Genomic DNA, 13,886 nt, shown 5'->3' on the forward strand with positions numbered 1-13,886 from the left:
CCTCCTGAGGGCACAATGGCCCTCGGCAGCAACCAAGGCGTAGCAATCACTGCTACCAGCACCCCCGAATCTAGGGGAGTCAGCCTGGTGAGGGAGGCCAGAGGCTCGGCTCTCTATGGCTGTGCCCATCCAGCAGACAGAACAGATCCTCTGAATTAGATCCTAAAAGGCCATTATCGGCACCCGTGCCTGCCTCCTCTCCTAGGACTGAGGACTGTCTGATTCCCAGCTGAAGACTGTAATAAGCTTCGTCCACAGTTCCAAGGTACCTGCTCCATTTGATGAGCACTTCAGTCCACCCCCCAATAATACCATCCTTTACTTTTGGTTAAGAATCTCCTGCTCTGTGGACACAGCCTTCATCTACCCCAGAAGTGGCTCTTCATTCTTGTACCCACACCCTGTGAGTACAAGAGAAGACCCTAAGTGCCTGCCTCCACAGACTTGGAAGCTTTTGACCTCAGGACTAGCATGTGGGGCTCAGTTCCCATTCTTAGGATTTCCCAGCCCATACATAGTTTCCACTCTGCAACAGACTTGGGCAGACTTCACAGAAAATCACACAGACAGCAACAACTCAGAGGAAATGCAGCTTCTAGGAATTTATAACAAAGAAAGAACCAACTAAAGGGGAACAAACTAAAAGGAGAGAGGGATGCAAGCCAAAGTCTATCTAGGAAACAGTCAGCATCTATTGGGGGGGGGGGGTTACGTGGCATCAGTTAACACCACCCCACCAAGAAAAAATGGTGTTAATTTCTTTGCATTGATATAAACATGTCAGGATACAGCATAAAGTGGGGATTCTGAAACAAAAACCTTCACTTAGTTTAAAAAAAACACTATTTGCAGAAGCATAAAGGATACCAGGTGGCAAGGAAACTCACTCTGTTGCCCTCTGTCTGGGCCATCTTCAGTCAACTATGTTGCTCCAAACTCTAGGAGCAAGGACCATGAGCAAAAGAATGCCGGATCATTCTCCATATCCACTCACAGAGTCAATGAGTCAAAGAGAGCGAGCGGCCCTGTGCGTAGGTGGGCAGAAAGGCTCAACAGTGAGCGTTCTCCCTTGCCGTGGGCACCCTTCCTGTCCAGCAGGTGTCAGGGGCCTCAACTCACATTTGTCTTGCCTGCACGGAGCAGGCTTAGACTTAGGCTATCACAAACATTTCTCAAAAACTTTGCCAACACAGAGAACTCCCAGCCAAACTCCTCCAACAGTGTGGTACGGCAAGCCCTGGAAGCCTCACAGAAGACTCTGGGGGAACTCTAGGAACATGATCGTTGTTTGAAGTAAATCTCTGTAACTTGTGTGGAACTGACACACAACCCGCAACTTGCTCATTCCATTCGCAGGCCCGTCTCCACACGAACAGCCCCACCCAGGCTGGACTCAGGAAACTCAACGGCTTGGTCTCCCCCGAAGGCATCCCAGGAAGGAGGCTTGGCTGGAAAGCTGTTGCACCTGGAAAGGCAGCTCAGCATCACACACAGAGGCACGTTCTTGGGCTTTGGGACATTTGCCTTCCCACGTGGGTGCCTCCTGGCCCCATCAGACTCATTCTGGACTTCAGAGAGGGATCTGTGATCCCCATAGCCCAGCCCAGTTCTACGTCTAGAAACATCCAACACAGGTCACTTCTTAAGTCACCACCCAGCAGCACTAGCTCTAAAGAGAAAACAGGCAAACCTCAGAAGGCCTCACCTGGAGAGCAAGGGCTGGCTCAGCTCCATGGTGGACACGGGTGCTGGCACGGCAGCTGCGGCAGGCATCACCTCCAAAGAACTGAAAGGGAAGATCTCTGTCCTGTACACTGCCGATTCTCACATCAGAACAGATTCAGTTTCAAGGGGACACTGAGTGGCATGATCCCCATAGTCCCATATACATCCACGCCGTTCTGAGTAACTGACAGAACCGTGAACACTGTTCAGACAAGGAACTCTGCAGAGCTAGCCAGAGGGAAGCATGCTAATGTGAGCAGGCTCATTGGCAGGTCAGAGAGAGCAACTGACAAGGCCATCACTGACACTAGCCCAGGCCTGGCAGGACAAATCTCACAGTGGCTATGCTAAACACTGGACACCAGAGCAAAGCAAAGGCAAAGGCCGGGCATGGGGCCAACATCCGCAATCACACCCCTCCACAGGCTAAGGCAGGTGGACAGCTGGGAGTCTGAGGACAGACAGATCTGCACAAATAGACTGTATCACAAAGCAAACAGAAAGTGAGTATACAGTACCTGTTTCTATTTACTCAGAATTCTACAGAATTTTCATGGAGTCATTGCCTCTAAGTTTGAACGCTCCCTCCAGGAAGAAGGAGGGAGGTGTATGAGACTTGGGAATTACCCAAACTTCATGTCTTGGAAAGCTGAATTTTTTAAGATTGACAAAGATCCCTCCCCAATGCTACAGAAGCAGCAAGCAACTGCTGGGGGTGGGACTCTGACCAGCCAAGCCTCTGAAGGAGCTTCCCTCTCTTTCTCCCTCTCCTCTCTCCTTCCCATTGCCTAGGGAGGAGCCCACACTTGCCAAGCTACTTGGCAGAGAGCTTCAGGGTTCCAGATTTTGAGGTGGGCTTTTGGTGATGGGGCCGTCTTTGGCCATTCCTGCTCTGCAAGTGACCCCTTAGACTCATCCATTCATGAAGATGGACTTCGGTGATATTGTTAGTCTGATTTGTCATCAATTCCCTCTCCAAAAGGAGTAGGCATTTATTCCTCTCTCTCCCAGAAACAGTGTCACACAGAAAAATGGAGCTTGTCATTACAAGGGAAGAATATTCCTAGGCCTGGAGTGTCAGAGCCTGGTGGGTGAGATGAAGTAGGTTCCACCATGACCTGGAAACACTAGACAAGCCGGTGTCCACTGAAGCAGGACATGGCAACCCAGTTACCATCAGAGGACCCCAGAACATACTTCTAGCCTTCTGGAGATATCCTCCAATCTTGTGGGGTTTGTTACTCTTTCTCTACTGAAGACCTCCCTCTGATCACTCCATACACTGCCTTACTGTCAGCTGTTTGAGAACCTTGTGCCTCTTCTCTCAGTTACAGAACCCTGGCCCACCCTGGACACTCTCCATCTTCATCTCTTTATGTCCTTGTGATGTTGGATACTATCACTTTACCACAAGACCCTCTACCGCCCTGTACACCCATGTCTCCTAAGTCCTCCCAGAGTCCTGTCATCTCTCCATGTCTCGTCATGGGTTAGGCTTTTTGATCCATCTCAAACAGCAATTTGAAATATTAAAGGTATATGTAACCTTGCTAATTCTCAGAGACCAGCAGCCTTAGTCTAAGGAACAAACATGAGGAGAAGCTGGTAAGAGCAAGGATGATCACTGGCCAGGGGCACACCATCCAAAGCGCAGGATGTACGTGTGTGTGCCAAAGTTTAGGGTATTCTTTTGGTGACAGAAGGAATGCTGACATTTTGAGAAACACATAAGGAAGAACCTGATCCTCAAGCTCTGAGATGGTGATTCTGTAAACTAAGCCCTACTCTGCCCTGTGACCCACAGACAGCCAAGAACTGTCCTGGCTTACCTGTGAGGATGATGAAGTTTCAAGCCTGCGGTCGAAGCTGCCTGTCCAGCACTTGGTCCTCGACCCTCCTGTGGGAACATGCTCTGGAAACAATTACTGTGCAGATCAGCGAATCCTGCAGATAAAGAAATTCCACAAGCCACAGGTGAAAGGAAAGTGCACAGCACACGGTGGTGCAGCCACTTTTCCTGGGGGCAGGCTGGCCCAAAAGAAGCCATTTCACCACCCCAAGGCCCTAGCCTCTCACTCCAGAAAAGGAAGGACAGATCCTCCACCTCTGTGACCCATCAGACCTCCAGGGACAAAGCCAAAGTCCACTTCTCTTGACTTTACCCTGGGCTTTTCCACTATGGACTTCACACAGTCCAGTCTCCATCTGCTTCACACATGTTCCTGTTCTTGGTCATGACAAGCAATTTGCACTTGAGGATTCTGCCACATGCCTGATTCACTGTTTCCATGTTTTACCTCTTTTCTCAAATTTCAATGCTATTTCCTTAAGAAGGAAGCTGTTGCTACCTCATCATGCCATTGGCTTTCTCTCCTGCTGTGCCAGACAGTGACCTATCAAAATACCTCTCTCTCTTAAAAGGACAGGCTAGTAGCCTTAGTCATCTCTGGAAGGTCACACAGGTAGGTCAGGAGCCTGAAAGGCAGCCTCCTTCTTCCCTGAGTCCATGTGGTAGTCAGCAGCATTAATAGAGCTTGGTTTCAGATCAGAACCAGAGGTCTGGGGCAAGGCTTGCTCTAGCCTCCGGCCTGAACACCACATGAGAGGTAAAGACAAGGAACATCTGAAGGACCACAGGCCAGCGAGCCTGCTGTGTGCAGTGTCAATGGAGAGAGACAGACATAATGTGGAGCTTGTGATGCTTTGGATGGGAAACGTCTCCCATAGCTCAGGTATTTGGTATAGTCAGGTGTCAGGTATACCTGAGTGACTGACGGAACTGTGAACGCTGTTCAGACAAGGAACTCTGCAGAGCTAGCAGAGGGAAGCATGCTAATGTGAGCAGGCTCATTGGCAGGTCAGACAGAGCAACTGACGAGGCCATCACTGACACTACCCTAGGCCTGGCAGGACAAATCTCACAGTGAATGTGCTTGGGGGCACTTTGTGAGGAAGGGGCTATGGAACCTTCAGGTGATGAAGGGCTGCTGGGGTGAGTATGTTTTTTAAGACATACTGTTTCCTAAAGTGACAATTAGAAGTTGCAAGAAAAAAATACATTATACTCAAAGAATGCTACAAAACCCAGGCAAATCAACAAGGTCTTGACACGATGGAAAGCTGCGTATCTCTGCTGTGTTATACATGCAAAAATGCAATTTAAAGGCACTCAGAATGACAGTGATAATTAACAAACAAACGCCTACACTTCTACCCTAGAGCAATGCGTAGGGCAGGAAGGAGCAGGTTCTCACACATAAGGCAAGGGCAGTTTGGGGCGTAGGAGATGACACATGGGAGGGTATGTCATCACGCAGCGATTCCCTCCCTTTTTACTTCTTTCCTAAATGCCTTGTTTTCCATTTATATTTTTTTCTATAGGCATAAATGAGAAATAATGTGGGAAATTTGTGGAAAGAACCTGTTCTGACTCAAGTAGTTCCGGGTTTTGTGAACTTCACAGATCCAAGCAGATGGTGTCACACCTACGCGTCCATCCCAGCACAGGACTATGGACTTAGGTAGTTGAGGGGTCGAGACAAGAATTTCACAGTCTGTGCAGTGTGGACGCACCTGCATGACAGGGATCGCTGACGGTAGAAATGGCCCTCAACACAGTGGCATCTTCAGGATCCATCCCAGCCTCTTTCTGGTTTCTATGTTCTGGCTGCCCCGTGTGGAGGAAAACTCCCCCGGAGGATGATGGTGCAGGGGGCATTGTCCATGATTCACGGTTAGCCACAGAGGAAACAGACAGGTCGTCGCTGGCAGCCAGAGAGCAGAGGTCAGGGGCAGGGTATATGGAGGTTAGGCTGACAGGATGGTAACCTGGTCCCTCCTGGTACCTGTCACATCCATAGAGTGACCTGGGCGACATAAGCAAACAATAAACCTTGGTGGGGAGGAGCAGGGGATTGGTGGTTGGAAGGGAACTCAAGCTGATGAAGCTGACGAACCTGGCACAACAGTAGTCATCCTGCCCACCTTTCCCTGAGTCTGCCAAGGTCACGGCTTTGTGCCCAGAGTCCCAGACCCTTAATAAAGTCTACTGCATAGAACCAGAAAACAGGAAGTGATTTGCAAGACACTAATCCCAAGTGAATAAATGATGGTTAATATTAAAGGAACAGTAGTCAGAATATTCCATCACGGCTACTGTGCCTCAGACGTGATCAAAGCTTTTATTGAGCCACAGCCTGTACGGCAGGCCCTACCACACCCTCATTCTGTGGGAGAGGGGTCACATGAACCTGAGGTCAGGGTCCAGCCTGGCACTGCCCCATTGACTGAGTAGCACTGGGGTCAGGCAGATGGCTCATGCCTTGCCAGGGCCTCAGAGCTGGTGGAGGATCTCAGGCAGTGAGATACACACCAGTTGCTGCTTAAACCACGAAAAAAAAAAAAAAAAAAAAAAACCCTGACCAAAGAGCTGAAAAAAGAAAACAAAAACAACCCACAATGTCATGACCCAGCACAGGCAGTGCTGAGGTTAAGGTTAAGGTTAAGGTTAAATTGCACTCTGGTCTCCACCGAAAGAAGGAGGGGACCATGGAAGACATGTGTTCCATGCCTTGAAATGACAGTACCTGAAAGCCAGCATCTGTGAGGCTGTGTTGTCTCCAGGAAAACTCAAATCCATGCACTGCGGCCTCTGTGATCCCTGCATGGTCTCTGGGGACTGTAAAGTTCTACTTGGTTCAGATCGAGCTAACAGATGAGAGAGAGAGAAAGAGAGAGAGAGAGAGAGAGAGAACATTAGGTCCTAGCCTCTTTCCCAGCTGACAGCAGCTCCACAGATTAGAATCATACATGGTCTTCAGTCATCCAAATATCCTTGTGACCTTGGTTGACTTGAGCGCAAACCAACAGTTTCAAACGCGGAGATTGAGTCACTTCCCAAATCAATTCGTTGTCCCCTCTTTCTGGCAGTATCATTCCCACTTCCAGACCTACACAGCCATGCTGGGGTCAACCCAAGCCAGCTAGATCTTGGAGAAATCAGCCCCTAGAAGCCAGTGTGCTGCTCACCTGACCACATAGATGCAGCCACAGGCTCTTGACGGTCTCCTGAGGGCTGCAGCGGTTCAGGACCCCACTCCTTTGCACTGGAGGCTCCTGACCTGGTCTTGAGGGCTCTCTGAACGTGCAGGGGAAGAGCCTTCTGACGTCGCCGATAATTGGCAAACCAGTTGTACACCTGCTCAGGAGTCAAGCTGGTCTCTGACGCCAGTTTCTCCTGGCCCCAAAATAAAACAAGTCTTGAGTTACAGGGTTACATAGAGGTGGCCCGGACAGCTCATGTCTACTGAGGAAGAAGAGTGCAGCTGGATCCCTGTGATGGGGACAGAGACGGTCATCAGTGAACTGGTACCCTGGGAAACACTGTCTGTACTGAGGAAGTCGAGAGCAAGACAACCATGCCCGCCTTCTGTCCCCACTCCACTCCAGGCCAGATGAGACCACCATGGACCCTTGGCTCAATGCCTGCACAGCCGCCGACCAGGAGCTTTGTCATTGCCCCATTGTGCCCTGTAGATTGGATCGCACGGTAGAGGACTGAGAAGCACTGGGGAATTAATCAAGGTAAGAAGTGAGTAGTCCCACGTGAGAAAGCAAAGCGTGTCAAAGGTCAAGAAAAGCTGGCTACCACTCAGAGGCTGAGAGGAGGCTGTGTACCCCACCAAGCAGAGGAGAAGGAAATAAAGACAGCACAAAGAGCTACAGAGTGGAGGGGGAGCCACCTAAAAGGAAGGGGACCTGTCTATGAGGAAGACAAGGGAGACCACGGGGAAGATGGAGAGCAGCTGGCTGCATAGAAGAGAGAGGCCTTCCTTGGAAGGAGGTGGGAGGCTCTGAGGCTGGACAGGGGAAAGCTCCTGAAGTGTGGCAGAGAAACCCCTGCTGTGGACTGTTCTTACCAACTGGGCCTTCTTGGGAAAAACACCCACACTTGTGGCAAAGTTGTGCAGGTGGCGCCGAATCTCTGGGAGGAAGTTCCGGCTCTTAGGGCCCTCGGGGCAAAGGGTTGTGGGTGGTGGGTTCCTGGATAAGGAGGGACAGGAAGAGTTATAACATAAGCTTCATCCTCTGGAGGAGGCCCTGGAGTCCCAGGTGGGGTCCATTTGTATGTTGTTAGATGAGGGGCCCTTGGGATGTTCCTCCATGCCTCACATCTAGATGTCACCTGTTCCACAGACAGGTGACCTCTATACATGCCATATGCCCTTTATGAAGAAATTCAAGGATACAGCAGATAAAAAATCAGCCTAGGCACATGAGGAAGATGGCTACAGGGTCGCTTCAGTGACTCTAAAATCTCCATGCAGTGTAGAGAGGAGAGAGAAACGGCTCTGGGCCTCTCGCATAGTATAAGGACCAACACAACAGAGCAGAAAAGGAGAAGAGATGCATGAGGAGGAGAATGGAGGGCCTGAGAAGCTGAGTGTAGGGGATGAGTGGGGGAGGGGCCAAGGGAAACCAGCATCGATGTACGGATGTTTGGGGCAGCAATCTTGCTTATTCTCTGAGAAGTTGTGCTGAAAGGGAGCAAGTCAGGAGGGGCAGCCGAAGGAGCCAGCGTACAATGCTCCCAGTTTTCCCAGCTCATGGAGCTGACCCTGCTCCTGGAAGTTCCCACTCAGCAGAGTTCCTCCCTCCCAGACTTTAGTTCTGGACCATAGCCGGCCTCCAAGACACTACAGGGCTGGCCAGCACTGTTACAGCACAGCCCATGTTCTGGCCACTACCCCACACGGCCCTGAGGTTGACGGACAGCCTCCCTGGAGACCCTTGGAAATGGCAGGTAAAACAATCCACCACCTTTTCCTATGGCTGCAGGCTGAAAACAGATCTGTACCTTCAAAGGGTTGGAAACAAACTTTTCTTTGATGTCTGCTATTGCTACAGAACGTCTGGAGCCTCAGTCTCTGGCATCTTACCTTGCCATCTTTCTGCCTGGAAATGTTGTCTGTGTGGTTTCCCTACTCTCATCCACGGCTTGGCAAGGCTTGCACCAATGACCTGGTCAAAAGTAACCCCTTCCTCACAGCAAAGGCCTAATCTGTCTTGGTCTTCTTACTGTCTGAGCCCCACATGAAGAAACCCATTTTATTATTCTGTGTTGTCCCTTGAACTTTTCCATGGGACAACTGTAGGAAATCAGGGGGTGCTCTGTACCCACAAGCTCCAAGCACCTAGCACGTAGGACACACTTCACCATCAAATGGAAAAGACACCATGATTGCTTAGCTGCAGTCTGCTGGCTAGCAGCCCATGGGGATGTGATCATATCCCCTGTTTCGAGGCTCATTATCTGCTGAGCTTCAGAGGACCTGCCTCACACTGTCAACATTTGCAAGACCCTGGCCAATGCACAAAAAGCATCTTCAACCTGCCGAGGGTGGAGTCCGTGACTCAGGGAGTCTGCATTACTTGGAGCATCAAACAGAATCTTTCATCCTTCCTTCTGTGGTGAGTCGCCCCAGATAAAGAACAACGCTCCAAGGTCTCAGCGTTCAGGGAGCCCTGGCCTTGTATCTCCCCTGCAAAACCTCAGCCATGTGACCAGACTTTCTCATGTAACGCTTCTCGTCCATAAATGAGGAAGATGAGACTAACGCTAACAGAATTCTCTTCCTGTAGCCCCAGTGTCTAGCCTGGAACCGAGACATGTGGATCAGATACTCTGAGAAACAGCTGAGCAAAACCCAATTGCCCTTCACACTTGCTATCCTCAACAATATCCTTCTTGTCTTGTGATGATGGGATGGAGAGACAGTCAGAAGGCCAGAAGCGTCCACTCCCAGCCACCAGCCACTGGAGTGTCAGGCAGAGTGGTGGCTTAGTGCTGGACACACAAGGACTAACGTCAGTGATGTTCTCCTGAGGTGACTTCCCGGCCTTGCTTCCCTATCTCCCCTGGGGATGGGATGCTACATCCAGCCATGGAGACCCACGGAGCCAGCCAGCATGGGGGAGAATCAGCAAGTACCTCTTCCTGCAACGAAACTTCTGCACTGGGCTCAGCGTGGTGACCCCCAGCTTCCTCATGGTCAGGTGGTAGTGAATGTCATTCCAGAGCTGTACCAGCTCCTGGCTGCCTCCTGGCACCTTACACCCCTGTGGAGAAAACCTGATGAAACCCAGTCATTCCTATAGTCCCTGGAGTGTTTGGGAATCTATCATCCACACCAACTCAGCCTGTGGGAAAGGCAAACAGGTGAGAAGTGGGAGCACAGCAGTCTCCACCCACAAACCACTAATGTTAGATAAGCATATAAGCCTAGTTCCCACTAGGCCTCAACCCGGGGCCACCCAGCTACCTCATGGGCTACAGCGGACATCTCATGTCTGTTGTGAAGAGATTGGAGGCCTGGTTTCTGATCTAAAACCCTCCAAAAAATAAGTACGCCCAGCCCTTCACTGAAGTACACCCATACAGAAAGCAAAGCACAGCAACTTCACTATGCCTTGCTCCCGTTAGCTGGCTTCGGGCAATAACTTTCCAAATGAGTTTCCAGTCTCATTTCAGGGACTTTAATCACTGATGCCACTAATTGCTAGTCACCTCAGTCACAACCACACCCTCCCCTGTCTTTTCACTCCATTTTTCTGGACTGTTGTGTGTCATCATTTTGACACAGGCTGGCCTGCAACCTGCCATTGACTTTACTTTGTCTTCTGAGTACTGAGGTCACAGGTGTGTACCACTCTGACAAAGCTGTCCGTGCCCAGCATGTTACCATGTCACAGCCACACATTTTCTCACCACCAGGCAGAGGATCACTATGCAATAAGAGTCTTCTAAAAGGTACTGGCTGATGTTACCAAAGTCTCACTTGGCTTAGTGGAAGTGGGCCATCCTGCCTGAGCTTATGACACTTTGGGGACAGTGGACACTGCTCTAGTCCCACTCCTCTCTGTACCCCCCCCACCACTCTCATACCTCTAAAATCTGGAGGGCTGAAAGGTGCTGCTCCTGCCGGACCAGGACCTGGGCACACGCGAGCACCACGTCTGCATTATGGAGCAGGTGCTGAAGATGCCGGCTCTCCAGAATGGCTTTCACCAAAGACAGCACCTGAACAAGGTTGTGCTGGAAGTCCCGACACAGCTTGCCTGCGAGAATCACCAGGTCTTGTGGGAGACAGTGGGTGTCCCCATGCTCCCGCAGCAGCCTCAGGAAGTTCTGCATCCTGTCGACACAGAATATTCAAAGAAACACTGATACCAACCGTGTTTTATCTAAGAGTCTTCAGATCAGTTCCAAAAGGCAGGCAGTATGTGAGCCTCAGCCTGTATCACTTCCAAGGGAGGATAACTCACCTGAGAAAAGGTAGGCCTCAAAGGTCCTCCTAATTTCCCCAATAGCTGTGTCCTTAAGAAAGGCAGCTATGCACCAATAATTGAGCAGGACATTCTGCAACTACCCAATCACACTTTTTTCAGTCTTAACCCTTTCTTCTGCCCTTTTTTCCTTTCCTATGCCCCAGGCACTGACATAAGCTATGATCTGCTTTCTTTCTGGTCTTTGTTGTGTCCTGTGTGGGTTTCCCAGAGACCCTGGCATCTGCCACACGACTGGCGAGACCGTCACCTAACCATGGGCATTCAGTCTTTTCACAGACCAGGGACGCAGATTTCAAGGATGAAATGCTGGGCCCCGGAGCCTCTGACAACAGGAGGAACCGGGAGAGCGATCACAGTGACTTCTCAGCGAAGTCACAGGCTTGAAGAGCTCCTGCCTTAACGTACTGGGGCCGCATGCTGATGATAGATTTTCAGGCAACACCCTAATCTCAGATATTCTATTTCTGTGGGACACAAGGGGAAAGTGTGGCCGAGGACAGGCTGTGCCCGCCAGCAAGAACCCCAGGCTGGTTCCTGCGCACACTGGAGTCTACATCACCAGCCCCCAAAAGAAAGTTCAGAGATCACACAGGCCAGGAGGAGAGCTGTCTTAGGATTCCGGTTTTGTCTAGTACCGTAAACTCTGTGCTGGCTGGTGTGGGTCTGATGCGACCCTTATCTAGGAATAAAGTGGCTCCTGCTGAATCCTCCACCCAGGCTGGCCCAAAAGGCCAGCAACATGCAGCTCAGTACCTTTCCAAAACACTGTTCTTTTCTAGGTAGAGGCTGGGGAATGCTAAACTCCAAACACCAGAAGAGGAGCCGGAAACGCACGGTGCTCAGCAGCACAGGCCCCCTGCCTTTCTGGACACCCCCACCCACATGCTCACCGGAGGCGCTTCCTTACCACACCCTCCCATCCTCTCCTCTTCCGCCCGAGCCTCCTTGAGGCCCTCCCCCGCCCATCTACTTTTGAAGCTAGTACAACTGGCGCTCCTGGGCTAGAAGGTATAGTTACAAAGTATACAAACCTCAGTCTCTGCAACCCTTGGGAATACTGGATGTCGGAGCTAGACACCAAGACCCCTGCTTTGTCAGGGTGTGATAAAGTTGACTTAGGACACTCCCTGAAACATCCTCCCAGTGCCTTAGCAAACGTGGGTCACATGGGAATTTGGATATTCCTGACACAAACTCTGAGGACAAACACCTTTGGGGCCTGGCAGGGCTAGAACAGGACCCATATTAGGGTTCCCATATACTCAGAGGGTGGGCATTAACCATCTATAGCTGTGGAGAGAGTTTGGGGGTTCTGGGAAAATGTGACTCCTGGTAGCTGGTTTGAAGAGTGACTAAGCCTGTGGGGAGAAGAAAAATAGTTTAGCAAGTACAAATGTAGTATTCAAAAGCAAGGAGGAGAACAATGTTCTATCCAGCTCCCTGGAGATTGTAGCCCAGGCACACTGGGCTCACAGCCTCAGGAGAGTTTCCCTAACCCAAGTTGTGCGTTGGATTTGCTTCACAGAATTCTAAGGTTGGGCTCCTGGGTATAAGAAACCGTGATCAGAGTGCTTGACCATGTCACCTGCTACAGTCAAATGTGTGAGTGCTGCACACCCATCTGGAAAGCGAATACGTACAGCACATAAAATCACAGTTGCTGCTGGAGGAGAATTTGTATTGTTTGTTATTCTAGTTTAGTTTCTGGCTTGCTCATGTTTTGGATTTGTGTTTTTTGAGATAAGACCTCATGTAGACGAGCTCCAACTAACTGCAGCCCTTGAATTCGGTACGTAGACAACAGAGCCTTGAACTCCAATCCTCCTGTCGCTATTTTCCAAGTGCTGGGATTGCAAAGGAGTGAACTCATCCCTGGATTTATTATTCCTGGGATTATAATCCTGGAACAAGGATTCCGTGGTGGTCATTGCTGTGGTTCATACATATCGCAGCTGGATAGGACTATTAATTTTTCCCTCCCTTGGCACCTTCTGGGGCTATGAATACCATTCCCTGGAACTAATTATTCCTCCTCAGTAGTCATTAGTTTCCTCTATTTTTTAATTTTTTTTTAATTTAATTTTATTAATTACACTTTGTATCCCCCCATAAGCCCCTCTCTCCTCCCCTCCCAGTCTCACCCTTCCTCCCCCTTCTTCACGAATGCCCCTCCCCAAGTCCGCTGATAGGGGAGGTCCTCCTCTCCTTCCTTCTGATCTTAGTCTGTCAGATCACATCAGGAGTGGCTGCATTGTCATCTTTTGTAGTTATTATTTAGGGTTGTGGTCCTGTGACATTTCTCCCCTTCATGTTTGTTGATTATTAATGATAGTACCAATTTTCACATCTCATTTCGGTGCCCACACTGTTGAAGCATCCAGTGGATAGAACCTTGCTGTCGTTTCTAGACGGCACAGTCTAACAGTAGATGTCCTGGTCCTGTGAGCTAGGGCTGCAGAAGTTGTGTTGCATAATATTCATTAGACTGTGCACCCCACAATCAATTGATATATGTATTTTGACAAGTTGTAGGGTTGTTGTTTTTTTTTTGTAATCACCTCACTTTGTTGCAAAATAAGCTTCTTTGTTGTGGGGTGAACCTACGCTAACTGTGGATATAAAGACAAGGTTTAGAATGCAGCTACGGAATACGTGCGTCTAATGCAATGACCGTCTCGGTCTCTCCTGAGATTCATGAGCACACTAGCCATGGGTAGCCTAGGCTTCCGATACCAGATATCATCTTCTTCCTGTTAAGCAGGACTTGGATCCAATCAGACAGACATTGGTAACCCCGAAGCCATGAGTGTCAT

The 13,886-nt window shown here is 49.9% G+C and overlaps 1 protein-coding gene across 1 annotated transcript; it reads right to left on the reverse strand.

The window, feature by feature from the left end:
* Window positions 1-1,341: 1,341 nt before the first annotated feature.
* On the reverse strand, window positions 1,342-10,918 carry Anhx (anomalous homeobox). Its single transcript, XM_055598546.1, has 8 exons — window positions 10,670-10,918; window positions 9,716-9,843; window positions 7,644-7,767; window positions 6,759-6,961; window positions 5,299-5,489; window positions 3,555-3,669; window positions 1,706-1,786; window positions 1,342-1,465 (listed from the first exon to the last, which is right to left on the reverse strand). The coding sequence occupies exons 1-8, from the start codon at window positions 10,916-10,918 to the stop codon at window positions 1,342-1,344; spliced, it is 1,215 nt and encodes a 404-aa protein (XP_055454521.1).
* Between the last annotated feature and the right edge of the window lie 2,968 nt (window positions 10,919-13,886).

Source organism: Psammomys obesus, unplaced genomic scaffold (genome assembly GCF_907164565.1).
Source record: "Psammomys obesus unplaced genomic scaffold, mPsaObe1.curated_primary_1811, whole genome shotgun sequence".
Classification (NCBI taxonomy): Eukaryota; Metazoa; Chordata; class Mammalia; order Rodentia; family Muridae; genus Psammomys; species Psammomys obesus.